This window comes from Limanda limanda, chromosome 14 (genome assembly GCF_963576545.1).
Source record: "Limanda limanda chromosome 14, fLimLim1.1, whole genome shotgun sequence".
Classification (NCBI taxonomy): domain Eukaryota; kingdom Metazoa; phylum Chordata; class Actinopteri; order Pleuronectiformes; family Pleuronectidae; genus Limanda; species Limanda limanda.
The window spans coordinates 4,219,544-4,238,101 of record NC_083649.1 but is presented as its reverse complement, the minus strand read 5'-3'; the positions used below and the strand labels follow the sequence as shown (position 1 = coordinate 4,238,101).

General features: G+C 43.1%; 1 protein-coding gene across 1 annotated transcript; it reads right to left on the bottom strand.

Moving 5' to 3' along the window:
- Positions 1–12,958: 12,958 nt before the first annotated feature.
- On the bottom strand, positions 12,959–14,629 carry LOC133019895 (tripartite motif-containing protein 16-like). The gene has a single exon (XM_061086483.1). It carries the CDS (start codon positions 14,627–14,629, stop codon positions 12,959–12,961), a length of 1,671 nt encoding a protein of 556 aa, XP_060942466.1.
- Between the last annotated feature and the right edge of the window lie 3,929 nt (positions 14,630–18,558).

Below are 18,558 nucleotides of genomic sequence, written 5' to 3'. Positions count from 1 at the left end.
ATATTAATGCTTGCATATGAAAATTGAGTGTGCTGCCCTCTGGACAACCAATATGCACCTAAAAAATTTGAAACATGTCTGTGTTTGGCTTTCACACTTAAAAGGCTTTGCATACATATGCAACTCTCTTTGTAAGTAGCTCCCGGCATCAACTCTGGATTCTGGAGCGCTCAGCTGGAGAAAGATAACACTGGGGGAGGGGGCTCGGGAAATAAACTTCCTAATAAAGGTCTTATATGATTCCTTACTTTTATATTTTGTGATCAAATTAGGCAATAGAAGCCCCTCCCCCTCCAAAAACAGGTGATGCCACGTGAGTTTTTTTTCTCTACAACACAAAAATAATGTTTTTGAATTTGCAGTAAAAGACTTGTGTCTCAAATGGGTCTAAAACAATTCTCTTTCCACTGCAGTGATATCACTATAAAGATATAATACCTGAAGGCAATCCGCTGTGTATCGGTTGTGAATATGAATATAGTAGTTATTCAGAAGATAAAGCAGTGCGATAGAAACAAGATGGATCCTGAGGTCACGCTCACCGATGCTTGTTCCCATCACCCGTTGTTTGCACGAGTGTTGAATAATATGTGTTCATAAGTATATAAAACCTTGAAGGAGACATATTATGATTCTATTATAAAAGGTTCACGTGCTCTAATGTTCAGAAAACACGTCACTTCCCTCAATTTTGCTGCAGCTCCTCTTTTCAGCTTCTGTCTCAAACACTCAGTCTGCTCTGATTGGCCAGCTGGCCCCACTCTGTTGTGATTGGTTGTCTGCTTCCAGCATATGTAGTGAAGTTGGCCGCCACTAGGGGCTCGTGGATACGGCCAAATATAACATCAAGACAAATATATTCATGTATCAATCGACAATAAGCACAATCAACGTCACATTGCTTTGAAGTTGGAAGACAGATTATTCCTCCTGAGTGAATGATGTGATATATCTTCTCAATATAGCAAATTAAATGTATATAACAATAATTATTGATATTGTTGTTGCCGAGCCCTGGCGTCCACTCTCACATTACTTTTATTTTGTAGTTTGTTTTATGAATCCACTTCCAAAACAAAGGGTCTAAGCCAGGGGGTGGGCAAACTTTTTGACTCGCGGGCCACAATGGGTTCTAAAATTTGACAGAGGGGCCGGGCCAGGAACAGATGGATGGAGTGTTTTTGTGAACTAATATAAATGACATGGAAAAATCATTACATGAAAGGATTTGGCCTTTACCAAGTAGCAAAGCACTTATTTGCAAGGCCATTTAACAAAAAGTCGCCTTCGGAGAAAGCCTTGCTAGCCTTTGCTATTTCGAACGCCACCAAAAAACATGCCTTGGTGGATGACTCTTTAATCGCAGTTTGTCGGTGACAATAAATGTTGCTGAGTCTGTAAATTAGCCGCCAACTTCTGAGCTGCAGCCACCCATTCTTGCGTTGACTGCTTGCTAGCGTAGTTAGCATGCTTCATAGCAAAGTGACGGCTGATGTTGTACTCCATGAAAACTGTTTTTTGGCCTATCAGGCATACAGCCTTCGATTGGACTTCAGTGAAAAAGTATTTTGTTGTCGACTCCGTGTTAAACACTCGGTTCTCATTGTCCACTCTTCGTTTCCTTGATTCTCTCATTTAACAGAAGGGCTCACAGGGCAAAGGGAAAAAGTGAAGGGAGATCATGTGCCCTTTCGAGCCCTATACGCCGCACTCCCGGTCAAATTTAATTTAGCTGACGCTTTTATCCGAACAACTTAAAATATGTGCATTCAATCCCGTTTTTTTTTTTTTTTTTTTTTATTTACTTAAAAAAAATAAAAATATTTGGATTAGTTCGGCGGGCCTGATTAAAAAGCCCAACGGGCCGTATACGGCCTGCTAGCCGTACTTTGCCCATGTCTGGTCTAAGCTCTAAAGTTTAAAATCCCTCACATTTCAACATGAGAAGTTCACAAATTGTGGCATCGAGTTGCTGGTAAATGTTGGAGCTGTGTAAAGTGGTTCATCAGAGGAGTCTGGCAGAATGTGAGCAGTCTGTTTACATGCTCGAATGCTGAGCACCGGCCAGAGCTGAGGAGACGCCAATCCTTTGCTTCCACAGACACGGTGGATTCAGATCTGTTTCCGCCCGGTGCCAAGCCGGGACTCGCTGTCACAGAAGTGCCAGGAAACCAAGAGATAAATAAATAAATAAAAACACGGGGAGCCACCACACATGTGTATCCAGCACTGATGATGAAGACGAGGTAGATACAGGTTGATGGGATCCACCGTCCCCATGGAAACGTCTTCGTACACAACAGAAGAGCGACTGACTGTTTACTCAGATAAGTCGTGTAGAGGAACTCCCGTTTCCCATCAGCCACCAACACAGTGCGACAGCTTGACTCCACTTTTTTACATCTCAACATTTCACATCTATTTCTGTGTGTAATTGGACAAACCTCAGACTCGGCGTGTTTATATTTCATTGGGAAAATAAGTATTGAATTTCCATCTGGAAAATGAATCTGGGTAAATGTCAGGCCACTTCCAGGAGAGGGAATGTAATGAATAATCAAGTGGATGAAGTTGTCAAGTAATTTCATTTGTGATCTCAAACCTGAACCTTGAACCTGTAGCAACAGGGAAAGACAAAAGCTTGGGAAAGAAACTAGGAATCATCCTCTGGGAACCATGAGCATCAACTCCAAATTCAATCCAGTCAGTATTTGTGAGGATCTTTCAGTCTGGAGCAAAGTTCCTGTTTTAGGAACATAAAAAAAGACTCTTAGGCTTCATCCACACTAATACGGTTTCATTTTAAAACAAATGATCAGTATCAGAGGTTTTCCGTGTCCGTACTACGAGCCTGACAACGCACGTCACATGACTATTCATGTACATTCGTGTATGCAAATGAGAAACAGCGTAAGAGAAGGGATAACTTAGCTTGGGCCGATGACGAGGTGGAACTGCTACCGACAGTAAATGTTAGCGTTGCTTTGCCTTCACGACAGGTCGTACAGAGATGCATTTTTAAAAACAAAAGTGTCGAGCCAAGACTTCAGCAGGAAACCCTGTCACATCCTGTTTCCTGAAGTCTAACCAACGGAAGTGACAGATCAGTAAACTGTGGCGTGTAAAAGTTTGTGGGGAGGAAAAGGTGTATTTTTCCCTCCAGTCGCCATTTTAGCTTTAGCTGTCGGCATCAAACACAGAGTAAATCCTGTAAAGTGTCTTTTGTGCTTATGCATGAAGGCAGCTGATGTCCTCTATACACTTATTTTTGAGATAAATAACGCCGGTGCCGACGCTGAGGTCTCTGCAGCCGAGCCAGATCCCACCTGAGCTGACAGCCCAGCACCTGACAGACTGTCTGGAGGAGCAGGGAGAGGAAATCTCAAAGGGATCCGAGTCCAAAACTACATCTTACACACGATAACTCCGGTCAATCCAGTCTGTTTATGACGAGTGTCGGGGGGGGGGGGGGGAGGAGGGCAACGGGAATGTGTTCGCCTTTTCTTTATCTGAGGAAGGTTTTCACTGGAGGGTCAGGATGGAACTAACAACTCGTACAGCTCCCGATAGAAGGACAATGAACATGTCGTTGTTTAACTACTGTTGTTCTATAAATAAGTCAAATGGTAATCGTGTGTCCTGTTTGTTGCTTTGGACTTGAGGGGAATTGGAAATAATGGAGATTCAGTTTGAGATCAAATGATGATTAACTCACCATCACCTGCCTCATTAGTCACAGACATTAACAGACGAGGTTTTCTTTAGATAAGTGGCAGAGGCTCATTTCAACTTGGGTCTTATTTTTAGATTTAGAGTTTATTTAAAACCTCAGAAGTTACCGAATCACACAAATCACCATGCCGGGTTCAATTCCATTATTTCTGTTATGATGGGTTTGTGTGTGTGGCAGAAAGAAAACATGGTTCCTTAGCATGAGTGTAAATCACGGAGCAGCTCGGATCACCGGGCCGGCTGATGGGTTCAGCAGCAGCCTGGTGAGAAATCATCCAGGGAACCGGATTGTTCCCAGTGTGCTGCGAGGTTCCCTGGAGCCGTCCCCTCTTCTCGCCCTGATGGCTTGCTGACTCGAAGCCAGCAGCCGTGGACCATTAGGACACTTTCTCCCGCCTCATGGGAGGAGGCGGGACGTTCGGTGAGGTGAAGGACAGAGAGCAGCGCAGAGCTGGAAGAGTTTTTATCGGTTCAGTGAAATGTGGCGTTTTTGTGCGAGTCCAAGAACACACAGGATCACGTAAGATATGAATTAAAAGATGAATCTCTTTTTAAAACACCAACATGCTGGTGGTAAGGACTGTTTGAACCCACATGTCCGACAGTGTGTTGAGTTTTCACGTTGTCTCTCTGTGTCTACGTGGGTTTTCTCTGGGCACCTCCTCCCTCAGGCCGAAGACATTCAGGTGTGAATGTGAATAGTTGTTTGTCTCTGTGACGGACTGGAGAACTGTCCGAGGTGCAACCCGCCTTTCCCCCTGTGTCGGCTGGGACCAGCTCCAGCTCTGGAGGGATGAATGGATGGATGGATGGATGGATGGATGGATGACATACAGATAAGTTGCAAACATATCCAAGACTGATTTTGACTCACTCCATCATCTTCATATTCGTCTTTATCAACTCAAAACTGTTTCATTATATCTCTTCCTATTTGCTTTCTGTTCTCTTGATGCATTTTGTTTTCCTGTGACCATCTGTGTGAATTGTCTTCTCTGCTCCTTTCATCCACGTCTGACTTGTCATCCTGATTGGTTTGTTTATTCATCTCATTTCAGGTTTGAATCTTTAATGAGATTCTCTGCCCTACTTGCTTTTGATCACTATTTTCTGTACGTGAATAAATAGACAAATACACATTATAAAGAGACTCAGTATCAAGTTAATGATTTTGTTTTAAAGTCCTTCATCTTCCATTGGTTCCAGATGTAAATCCTGCCCAGAATCCTACTGGTCCTGCAAGTGCATCTTGCATTCTGAAGGGAAAGAGCCAGCTTCCTCTCAAACTGTCTTTGAAACCTCTCTGCATTTTTGATGGAGACGTGTACTATGGATGTTGGATGCCGTCGGGGGGGGGGGGGAGTTAGCGGCTGTGCCCGGGTCTTGGGTAATGTTGTTTCCTAACTCTCCCTTTGTGCCGGCTGCCAAACTGCACTGTTGCATCTTTTAAGATAGCAAAGCATTTGGGACGGCGGCCAAATCGGAGACCGGCGCCGCTATTTATACTGAGGGAGAGAAGTTAGAATCCCAAGGGCGCGTTCAGCAGCGGGAACATCTGATCCAGCCCATGTGCTCTTCATCAAACTTTGAGTTTACGCTGGAAATTCGACCAAGATCCATTAACGGACTAAATACTGAGGCGCAGTCACAGTTTTGCAGCTGCATGAAATTAAAGATAATGACGGTGGAAAGACGAACGGGTCAGGAAATGATGCAAGAAAAAGAAAACAACTGCATTCTTTATTTAATAAATAACTATTTAAGTCAGGGCTAATTGGAAAATGCAACAGTTCTTGAGTAAAACAATTATTTTTCCACTTGTTCGAAGTTGAGTGACGCCATTTCCTTCGTATTAATCAAACCGTGAATTGTGTGTCAAATTTCTCTGTTATTATTTTCCATTAATTACCAAAGAGGTTATGTTTTCACCCCGGACTGTTTGTATGTTTCCAGCAGGATTACGGAGAAACACACTGAAAAGATTTCCACAAAACTTGAGTTGAAGGATGGGACAAGTGAAATTAAATTCCAACATGGATCAGATAAAGAGCAAAACCAAGATTTGACATGAATGTCAGGATGTGTCACTCATGTTGATTGGTCCGTTCTTCTCTTTAGTTTTCAATCACCTCCACCTTTGTGCACCTTACACACTCTGATTTATGGGATGGTAAATGCAGAGCTTGTGTCTGTTATTGTTCATCTGAGAGCAACTCTTCAAGCTTTAATAACGACACTGTCCTGCTTTTTAAAAAGTGACAGGTCCTCTGTGCAGGTTCCCACAGCTCATAGTTGTGTTTTATTGACAGGCGCCCGCTGATGGCGATGGTCATTATGGGATGGCGGCGTGCTGGACGGACGGACGAGTCGAGGAAACACAGGACTTTGACCCAGGAGACTCCAGAGCTCATGTAAACACTCCAACCTTAATGAAGCAGTGACTGGAAACCACCACATGATGTTTTCCATAACCATTACTGCTCATAGGCTAAATCACATGCTAACCATTGTTACCATGACGACAGTGGAGTGGTTTGACGCAGATGTCACAGCGGGGGGGAGGGGGACATATCAGGACATGCTCCTGTGGGTTGGTCAGGTTGTTGCACTTGTTGTTTTCCACACTTGAGACACAGGATTGCAGTTACAGAATAAAACCTCCCGGTGGGAAATAACCAGAATGAAATCCTCATGAGCTCCGACAGGCTTTTAGTTTCCAGCCGTGAGTCGGTCTCAGGATTTTTCTCCAAAGGACAGAACTTTGTTTGGGGATTTGACGGCATGAAATTCCACTTCAAGGATCAGTTTGATTAAAAATAATTGGTCTTCAGGCAAACTCTTGACAAGAGACTACAGGAGAGAACAGAAGCTTCAGGAGAGATCACTGGGAAAACCTGAGATACTTCACGTGGTGTTTGGACGTTTTCAAGCATGAGGGACGGGATGGGGTCCGATCCACACGCTGGGACTAAGACTAACATGCTCGGCTCCTGTAGAGACATCATTGCTTTTCCTCACTGTGCACTGCAGTGCTGACCTCAGGTTTGCAATATCAGCCGACCTAATTAATAGATATTTCTATTTAGGGCCCAATTTTAAGACAGGATCTTGATTTGAGGAGATAAAGTAGGATCCACCCAAAGGAATTCAACAAACATTCCCAAATAAAGTAGCAGTTAATTGAATTACCATAAACAAATTGCCAGACAGTGAACCAGGGGACGTCAGGGGCCACAGCTCAGTCCCCTGCTTCCTGTAGTCGGTATCATATCAATATGAAAACACATGTAAAACTGTTCAGTTAAACATTTCAGAGAATGAATCAATAAATGTGTTTAATCACGAGTGAGCAGATGGATTAGTGAACGTGTTTCCTGATGAGGTTGCTAGATCACCGAGGTGCTTCTCATTTCTTTTTTTAATTCTGCACCAGATGTGCTCTGCCTTTTTGATCTGATGCCCCCCCCCCCCCCCCCCATTCCCAGTCCCATCAAATGAGCTGGGGAGCTTTACTGCCACCACCTGCTCCAAATGTCTTCAGTTCAACTAGATGATGTCGGACAATCTCAGTCATATTTAGACCAATAGCCTTGTTTATACAGTCATATTTTGTATTATTATTACTATATTTTTATTCTAGATTCAGTTTCTGTTCTTGTTTTTATTTCTTGCAACATTTCCCTCTTGTGCTGCTGTGTGAAGTTTCTCATGGAAAATCAATGCCGGTGCCTCTTATCTTATCTCTTATCTTAACACAGGAGTGTGTATTCCACTCGGAGCGACTGGGCATCGAACCAACGTGTTTTGCAGCGCGGCTAAGGAGCTATCGGTCGGCCAGTTGACTAATTGGTGGGTTTCCTGCTTCGTTCCCCTCCAGAGAGTTGGCCACAGTGTCCTTGAGCAACACACAGCTCATCATAAAGAGCTCTGAATGGTCGATATAATAAAAAAGCACTGAATTAATGTAGCATCCGCACACTAATGTGAAATCTTTAACAATGTCACTTAAATCCATCGATGTCTGAGTGACACACACACACATTACACACACACACACAGACACACACACACACACGCACACAGCACTCTCCCTCAATAAGTCAACACTGAAAGCCTCCTGTTGATTTGTGAATGCAACATGACAATACTTTAAATATTGTTTCGCTGCGCCATCTGGAATACTGATGAAGCAGCACTCTGCAGAAAGGTCATGTTAAAAGTCACAAACACACACAGTGTGCGCTTTCGTCAGCAGAACCACCAACTGCTTCTTAACGTTAGCCTTAAAAAAAAAAAAAAAACATGTTTTAAAAATAGAAGTGATGATTCTCAGCTTTATGTGAATCCCATGAATTCAACTCTGCTGCACACAATCCAGGACATGTTCTTTCTGTCTCCCTGATGATTAGGATGTGTGAGTTTTCCATAACTACAGTGAGGGATGTAATCATTTGAATACATCACATCTCAAAATATGATATAAAAAGATAATTGTTCCTGTCTGTATCGATATTCACTCTCAAATCAAAGCTCCACTCCAGTCGTATCTGTTTCAGTCGTTCAGGAGCTGTAACGGCCTTCGAGTTCCTGCAGGGTTTTGTTTGTGGATTTAATCTGGTGGATGAATTAAAGGGAGAACAGAGGTGTGGACGGAGACTGTGATGTGTCCACGTCGTGTCCCTGGAGACGTGTTGTGTCTCCGGTCGCAGGTGAGACGCCGACATGAAACGCTGTTGATTAGAAAAGTGTTCGTGCCGTCAGCGACTCTCCGCTTGACTTCAGGAAGCCTCTTGTGATGCTGAGCTCCACTCGGTGATGTCTCCCATGTTCGCTACCTGCCGCTGCCACTCGTGGAGAATAAAGAGTGGCAGCTGTCAAAGAGTGCAAAGAGAGGAGGAGAAGAAAGAGGAGAGAGAAACACTCGACCACAGCGTCTCTTCCTCTTTTAAAAAGAAAGAGTCCAAGGCTGAACAGCTCAAGTACCTGACACTTCAATCAAATATCTGAAGTAAATATTCTCCTCTCTTACACATCACACAAACTGGCAGCTTCCATTGATTGATTGATTGATTGATTGATTGATAAAACTTCTTGTTGTCAGACACAATTTGTCTTCAGATCCATTTGCATCATTTAAGACGAGCAGAACAAAGTCACATCCAGAGAAGACAGTTAACGTCCTTCAACATACTTCAGATCTGGGATTCGTTTCCATAGATGTGTTTATTTATGTGGAGTTTCACAGCTGGTGTGATTTCATATCAGTGTAAAGAGTTGAGTGAACGCACAGCGACGGGTACAAAGGGAACATTCAACTTGTGAGTTAAAAATATTGATGTGCATATTGACTATATGAATTTTAAAGGTCTGTCTGAGTCGTCACACAAACACACTGCAGACACTGATTTATTAAATCCTGCTGAATCACACGATCACGGTCTGATTGGCTGAATCTGTTAAGAATGCTTATGTTTAGTAACCAGTTTGTGATGGTTTGATAAAACTTCACTGTCATGACATATTTTTTATGGGATAAAATCCAAGAAAACTCCAAGACACTCTCCTTTTAAACTTGAAATAAAATCATCTATAAAATACAATCCTAGATATATCAGCATAAAGATTCAAAAGGTGTCTCTGAGCTGAACTACGCTGGTTTGAGTTTAAAAAGACCAAGCCGAGGATTTAGAGATTTAAAGAAGAGTCCTTTAGTTTTCTTGATATTAAAGAGAGTTTAGTTGTGCGGGTGTCTTCAGCCGACAAACACAACACATTGTGACGCAGGAAAACATAAAAAGATGCAACTTTGTGTTAATCAACAAATTACTAATTCAGTTTTCTGCGAGGAGTACAGAAAAAAAACAAGTTCTCTTCATGAAGCCAACTGATGCAACTGAAGCTCGATAATTCAAAGGAGATTGGAAAACTTTCAAAGCAGAGGATTTTAATTTTTTTAAACTTTCCCGAAGCAGGAAAGCATCACCTTCTGTGCCCCCCCACTCCTCCTCCCCAAAGCGAACCTTGGTATTACATGTTGCATCACTCAGCATATTTTCGTATGAATTAGATTTTTTACTGATGTAACAACGAAGTCACCACATGTGGTTGCAGCCCTGCACAGACCCACAGTGAACTTGGGATCATCAGCAAACACAACGTCTACATTACTAATAACAAAAAAGAACAACTTTTCTCCACAACAACACAATCAACTGCATTGTATCACCATCCAGACTCACACCATCCCAGAGAAACAGCAACACAACCGTTGAGCTTCCCACTGACTCTGTGTGTTTCACCACATTGTGAGTCTGCAGCTTGACAGTGACGGACAGAACTGAGAAGCTTCATCTGTCACAGCACCGAGCGGCCGACAGGAATCCACATCGGGTTTCTCTCTCACTGACTCGTTCTCTGCCTTCACATTTCATTCACAATCACACGCCCACGTTCTTTAAGTCATATTCTGTGACATTTTCAAGACTCTGTATAAAAGTCCTTAGATGAGTCTGGTAAATGGACTCAGAAGCTGCGGCTCGGGACACTCAGGCTCCCCTTCTCTACTCTTCTCATCTCATTTCATTATTATATACCCACCCACTGTCCATCCCTTTACTGGCTATACTAGCCCCATGCACGGACTTTACCACTACATATTATGATATATTTATATAGTATATATTTTCGTTGTTTTATATATATATATATATATATAAGTTATTGTACTTTCCACTCCAGCAGCACAAGAACACTTCCCTACTGGACACTGACACAATCACATCATTGCATTCCATTCCTGTATCTGTAAATATGTTCTCCGTATGTGATTTATGTATGTGTGTCAGTGAGGTGTTTAAGTGTTTAAGTGTATAAGCTACTGGATGATCTAAATTTCCCTCGGGATTAATAAAGAATCCATCTATCTATCTATCTATCATATATATATATATAATATATATTTCTCTAACTGTAAAGGCCAGCAGATTCCACATGAACCAACAATCTCGCCAGCAGCTTTTTTCACTGGGACGTTATTGATCATGTCTGGAAACTCAGTCTGTCACTGCATCCGATTAACCTCCGTCTACACGCTGCCTTCTCGCTCTGTGATTAATATCCTCAATGAAAACGTTCACAGGAAAATATCACCTCATACAACGAGTAATTATTAATGCAGATACAAAACAAAAAGAGAAAAAGGCCAGGAGAGCAGATGAATCATGAATCTGGTGACCACAGCGTTCTAGTGTCAGACCAGGATATTGATTGATTAATGAAAAAACTGAATGTACTAAAGCGAGAATAAAAGGACAATTGACATGTGGGTGAATTTTCAAAATGAGAATCAGCTCAATTCAAATTTTGGAATCAATATGAACTCCAGCCCACACTCACAAGAGACAATTCTATACAGAACATCAGTGGGTGCTGATGGGTGCTTTCAGTTTCTAGTTTGGTCCATGTCCCATCGTAGCTGGCATTTCATCCATTTTTATATAAAGACACGCAAACTGCTTATACGAGTTAAATTTAATTTGAAAAACTTATCGGACTTAATTCAAACGTTTGAAACAAATACACATTTTCAGTGCACATTTTCCTTAATTTCCTAAATAAGTAAAATATTGTTTCTCTCCAAAACTTAATTTTAATAAGTCTAAATTTGTCTATCATTATATAAAAAAGATAATAATGGTGGTAATGGTAAAGAAGTTCCTTCTTTGTGTTTGTGAAGTTTTTCCTGATAAAATTCTCCCTGCTCTCTGCTTCACTGTTTGGTCATTTAATTTAACACTAAATTTAGAGGCGCAAAGAGAAAACAGCAGATATCTTAACACCAGCCTCTCTGTATCAAAGCAGGACCCACTTATCACGTTATATTGTGCTTTAATGAAGCATATTTCATAACAAAATCCAAATTCCAATTAAAACCAGGTTAATTTAACATCTAATTAGGCGTCTAATGCAGCTTTGCTCTGAGCCTCGTGTGAGGTAATAGGTAACATCAACACTGCTGCTGCTGCTGAAACGAGGTTTTAAAAACTAATTCATTATGTGAAATTTCTTTGTTTCACACACAGGGAACCTGAACGCCGCGGCAACACAAAGTTTGTGTCTCACAAACAAACACAATATTAAATATTTGGATGCAGACAGGTGGAGAAAATGGACACTACAAGGTGTGATAGGTTTCTGAGCAGGTCGTGATTTGCACTGAAGCAACAAACCAGTTTTTATAAACCTTTACGTTTGTTTTTATCTCTCAAACTTAATAATTCAAACCTGCAGTAAAAGCTTGTGTCTTCAGCTGCACCTGTGAACCTGAGCCCCGCCCCCCCCCCCCATGAACCCTGCTGCAGCACGAGGGTCAATGTGTCACAGCAGGAGGAGCCGCTGTAATCACCGACATTAATAATGACTCCGGTACAGTTTGGTGAGTCGGTTATGGTTATGTAATCAGTGAAGCTGGTGAAATAGTTGTTTCGCTGGAGCAAGCATATAAACGCATCACAGCTGAAGCCAGTGAAGGATCAGTATAGAGTTGCCAAAGGCTGAATTATGTTTCAACTCCACTTTAGGCCATAAAAACTGTCAGACAGTTTTAAAAACAACAATATTATATCGGGGTTAAATAATTGTGACATGGCTATCTTAACAAAATAGACTGTTACACACAAATACTACATCATGCATAATCTGTGTTGATTTTCTGTATCACTCAACTCATAAAGAAATCATCCGAAGCAGAATCTTGATGTTTGAAAAAACTTTATTGATAAATCCTTAATCTTTGGGGGTGTTGAATATTTCTGATTGCAACTGTACATACATCTCACTGCTGTAAAAAAGTTAGCCTACTGTATACAAATGAACTTGGTATTAACATGAACATGGCTTCAGTGTAACATGTAATCAACATGCTAGGTAATGACAAAGATCAACACAGGTTCTAAAACATCACACAACCTGATTTCTACATTGATTCAGTAAACAACAGCAACATTAGTTCTTTCAGACACATTCATGTCAGTGTAATTATAGATTTCTGTCTTTACAAAGTGAGAACTAAATATGTGCGATAAAGGAAGGTCAGTGAATGATTGACAGCTGATCTCTGTGCGGAGCAGAAACGTCACCACGACGAACTTTGATCAACAAACATGGAGACAAAAGAAGTTAAAGATTTACACATGCAATCTAAATCACTGCTTTCAATGACTCGAGTCTATTTGAGTTTACAGAACTCAGCTGTGGATCCAAACCGATGAACCCTAACTCCAGCATAGAGCGGCTGAGTGAATGTGGTCTTGACTCTGTGGAGGAGAGTCATGGTGTCAGAGACGCTGTAGAAGGACAGAACACCTGCACTGTGATCCAGGTACACTCCTACTCTGGAGGACCAAGGACCTGACAATGGAGTTGGGATGCGGTTGTAATAAAAGTTATAACTGTTTCTATCACAAGATAATGACCAAGATTTATCATTGTGTCCAAATAAACATTCATGTGAGTCTCCTGCTCTGCTGATATTCTTGTATGTGACTGCTACAAAAACTCCTCTCCCCCCCACCTTCACCTCCCAGTAACAACGTCCAGTCAGACTCTCTCTACTCAGGACCTGAGACCTATCAGTGAATCTGTCTGGGTGATCAGAATAAGACTGTTCTTTACTCATTCCTGTTACTTTTCTGTTTCCCTCAGATAATAACAGAACTCTGTGTGCTGTGTTTGGATCCAGTGTGATTTCCTGTGAATATCTTAAGAAGTCAGCTCTGGTCTTGGGCTCTGGTTGTGGCAGTAAAACATCCACTTGAGACACAATCTCTAAAATCTCTGTCTCTGTCTCACTCAGAATGTCTAGTAGTCGACCTCTGACCTGTGACACAGCTGCTGTCACGTCCTCAAAGTTCCTCAGAGGACGGATCCTGAAGCTGGATGAGTGTGTAGATCCACTGAGTGGTGACAGTGAGGGGTAGTTGTGTAGAAACTCGTTGTGGTCCTCTGTGTCTGAGAGCTGCTTCAGTTCATGGTCTTTCCTCTTCAGCTCAGTGATCTCCTGCTCCAGTCTCTCCTGAAGCTCTCTGACTCGACTCACTTCAGTTTCCTGCTGGGATCTGATCTGCTGCTTCACATCAGAGCTTCTTTCCTCCAGCAGACGGATCATCTCAGTGAAGATCTCCTCACTGTCCTCCACTGCTTTATCAGCAGAGCCATTGATGGCCTCCTCCTCCTGTTGAAGCAGCTTCACGTCTTTCTCTGTGTCCTGGACTCTCTGCTGGATTGTTTGTCTCCTCAGCCCGAGCTCTCTCTGTCTCTCAGTCCTCTCTGCTGCAGCTGACACTGTGTCGTGGTCTTTATGTTCCTCCACAGAGCAGAGAGAACAGATACACTGCTGATCAGTGCGACAGAACATCTTCATCACCTTGTCGTGACGAGAACAGATGTCCTGGAGCTTCTCCGAGGGCTCCACCAGCTTGTGCTTCTTCAATGCAGCTGACTGAAGATGACGCTGGAGGTGTTTCTCACAATAAGAGGCCAAACAATTCAAACAGGACTTGAGAGCTTTCAGTTTTCTCCCAGTGCAGACATCACAGGCCACATCTTCAGGTCCAGCATAGCAGTGATCAGCAGGAGCAGCTTGGAGTCCAGTCTTCTTCAGCTCCTCCAGTGAATCAGCTAACATGGTGTTTGTCTCCAGGGCAGGCCTCGGTGTGAAGGTCTCTCCACACTGAGGGCAGCTGTAGCTTCCTCTCTCCTCCTCTTTGTCCCAGTGGGTGTTAATACAGCTCTTACAGTAGCTGTGTCCACAGACAGTAGTCACCGGATCCTTCAGTGGATCCAGACAGATCGAACAGCAGAATCTTTCTCTGTCCAGTTGAATTTCTTGCTGCTCCATTTCAGCTGCTGCCAGAGACTGAAGAACAGGTTCACCTCCTCTGTACAGATACAGAAATCTGCTCCTCCCTCTCTCGTTCACTCCCTGCATTGACTCATCTCCCACAGTTCACAGTTGGTTGTTCACTGGTTCTTACACTGACACACCTGTGAAGGGAGGAGACACAGACATGTCCTGACTGGGAGGAGCTGGTTGTGTTGGAGGAAGAAGTTGTTGGTGTTTGAGGATTTACTGCATTTCACAGCGGCCTGTTGTCACCTGGTGTTAAGAGGAGATTCAGTGAGAGGAAGAGTGTGTTCTACGAATAATGAAAAACTAACAAAGTAGAATAAAGGTTAAGTTCAGGTTAAGGTCGTCTTTACTGTCCCACAGGTGCCAGTTGGTTTGTAAACAGTTGTCACACAAAACCCATACACATCACAACAATACACACACACAAAAAGAGCACAAAGAATCAATTAGTCCTTTGTTAAAATACTAAAATATATTAAAATGTGTATGTGACAAACTCCAGGGCTACAGCTGGTTTAAAAGTCTGACCGCTGAGGGGACAAAGGTCTGTCTCTCTCTCTCTCATTCCCTCTCTCTCTCTCTCCCTCCTTGTGCGTCCTACCTCCCTCTCAACCCCCCCCCCCGCTGTCAGGATGAGTGTCGGCCTCTTTGCTTCCCCAGATGTTCGCTGGCAGGAAGCGGCTCGGTGTGTCTGTCATCAGTCAGGACAAGTGACAGCCACGTCGGCCGCCTGTCAAAGCTGCCTCTCCTCAGGTCACCGGAGGTGTTGTCGGCAAGCGTCCGCACCCCCCCTCCCCCCCCGCCCCCTCGCGGCCCGGGCGGAGGCTCAAGGACATTTTGGCAAACACGTTTTTGTAGTAAAAAAGAAAAGATGAAACCGGTATGACAGCGTTGGCCATAGTTATTAAAGGGTTAGAGAGATGCTGATATCACAGATTAAGACATTTCCTAATTTATCAGCTATTTGTATATTTATAAAAGATATGAGGATGTAAGAAACTTCAGACACAGATATATTGGATGATACGTATAATATATTGAGTTTGAATGAAGAAAGTAAACCTATATATCAGGTAATATATCAGTCTGGCTCTGATTTTTATGATTGTTTGTATTTTCGACTTTAAAATCATTGTCCAATCATCATCTATCTCAGTGCTGCAAAGCCACAGGAAGTAGAACTCCTCTGAAATGCATTAAATATAACATGTAAATCCTCAAGCATCCGTTTCCCTCTGCACAGACACACGCCTCCAACATGCTGAGCTTCTGTTTCTGGGATTCAATCCGGACACTGCTGTACAGATTCATGCTGCACACAAACAAAAAATCACAATATAACGTAGCTTACAGTTGCCACCACATGTTACAGTCCGATCCTGCGGCGCTTTAAAGAAACCATTATTCCAAACAGGGTTACATCACCAGTCAGAAACTGCTGTGACCCACTTTGAGTGCAAATGAATCATGAACTATGTTTCAGAGAGATTTCAACACGTGGTGCTTCTCCTAAACCCAATTCATCTCAAACCCACATATAGATTTATCCTCCTCTTTCCGTATAAGAACATGTCTCCATGAACTCTTGTTTTGCCTGTTTTCTATATGAATACATGAAAACAAATAAAATGAAGAGATGATTTCAAACAAACAGAAAAAAAACAGTTGTACTAGATAGTAAGGTTTGGTGGTCAAAAAGGGAGAAGGGCTGAATATGCTCAGGTTGAAACTGTTTTAAAGTCGCAGAAACACTTTGTCTTTGCACATCGGTGGAAATGCTACGAGTTCTTGTTTGAATCGACTGCAGCAGCAGCAAGTCCGGAAATGACCGAAACGCAGCCGAGCATCCGGAAAAATCCTCAGGTGACGACATGGGTCACCGCAAGAAAATGGGTCACGATCAAATTAACCAAACCTCAAGTGAACTCCAGTAGGAACGGACAGCAGATGACTCCTGTTTTTTAAAGAGTGAATAACCTTCAAATCAGATCGGGACCCAGGTGTTTGCTTTAGAGAAGGAATCCATTAAACTATCAATGACCTTTAACAGGTAAAAGTACAAGTGACACGTATTGTGTACTGGATTCTTGGTTTTCTTCTGATCCTGCCCTTTAATACACTTTCTCCTGTGCAGTAGTTCTGGTTACCAGGAAGAAACTCAGGATTTAAAACAAAGGGAGAAAGCTGTAAGGTTTCTACATCCCTACGAATAAACACTCAAACAAAACCAGCGGTGTGGGTTGTTGTGTTCTCTGTGGATACAACACATGTCACTAATTGTGATTATTCCCTGAAGCCAAAGATGTACTTGCTTCTTTAGAGATTGATTTGTGTAGACAACCAGATGTGTTGTGGGCGTAAATGTTCAGACACTGACTACACGTCTACTTTGCATGAGTATTCCACTAGAGGGCGCACCACAGAGCCCAGACCGATAGAACTTTCAGATTTACGTTATGTAAAAAGTAAAAAAGGTGGCGACACTGGAAGAGGTGAAGTTTATCGTTATTCCTGAAAAAGCAGAAAAAAACAATCATGGTCGGTTTGTTTGACCCAAAATCAAAGGCAACAATCTGCCCCGACTCTGCCCCTAGTGTCCATGTTGGTATTGCATCTTGCAAAGCCGAAACACAACTGACGCACAAAACACTGGATACACACAATGCAGCCATGTCAGTGTCAGGTTTGACTTTGTGCGACTCCCTGCTCCTGTGTTAGAATCTTATTATAGGATGACTGAGACTAAACTTAATTTATTTTTGTATTCCCTAAAATAACCCCCCCAAAAAATAGATGGTGATTATATAAAAGATGATCTATAAACAAACGTCTGATACGTCTTTTCACATCGTCAACCACCCACCTCCTCACTGAGGAAGTGTTTTATGATTAAAGTGCCAGAAAGTTGTCAAAGTGCAGCCGCTCTCTAACGCTCAGCCTCGGGTCTGACGTCTCAAATGTGAAGCAGCAACACGACAACGGCATCGCCGCGGTTACCGGGGGGAAGAGCGCGAGCGACCGGCGTCTGAGGCGGCGAGACGCAGAGATCGCACCGTGAGCTCATCGGTTCTGGAGGACTTTTCCTAAGCACACAAAAAGCCCATTGAAACTCTCAGTATGAGAGAATGTGAAGAAGGAGCTGGAGAAGGACTGGAATGTTTTCCCCCGGGCGACGTGAAAAAAGGCAAACGAGAGATCTGAAGCTCCGCCAGCGGTGTCAACACTCAAACACTGAACATGCTAATGACTTCCCAGAGGGAGTTTCCACACGCTTCCCTGTGTGTTGTCGGGGTGGGGGGGGGGTGGGGGGGGTGGCACCTCCACTCCCAGGGAGACGCTCAGCAGCTCGGCTCCATTGTGATCTGCAGTCAGAAGTATAATACGTCCTTGTCTTCTGTTTAAATGCAGAACCTGAGGATGTGTGGAGTTTGCAGATCCAGTCCGGGGTGTTGACACCCTGCCTGAGACAATCCTGTGATACTGATGTGTTTATTTATTGAATGTGCTCAGTGTTATCATAACTCATCCCTGCCATTACATCTTCTCTCTCATCCCTTCTTCCTGTACAGCAGTTTTCCTCTGGATCTGCCATCCCTCTTCATTCCAGCCCTCATCAGTCATGCACTCGCTGTTTTTTCCTCTCTCTTCACCTCCCTTCCTTTCTATTCAGATCACTCTCCTTCACTTCGCCTCCTCCCTCTGGATCTCATCAAGTCTTCCCTCCCTCCATCCTTCCATCCCTTCCCGCTCCGAGGCGATGGACCAAGGACGTGCCGGGCTGGTAGCGGTGTGATGTGCGCTCGCCGGGCTCCACGCCACCCGACTCTCTTCTGTCAGACTTGTAATAAACGACCTCTGCTTCCACTGATACATGGCTAACACCTCCAAAAAAAAAGTCAAAGACATCACATTAACTC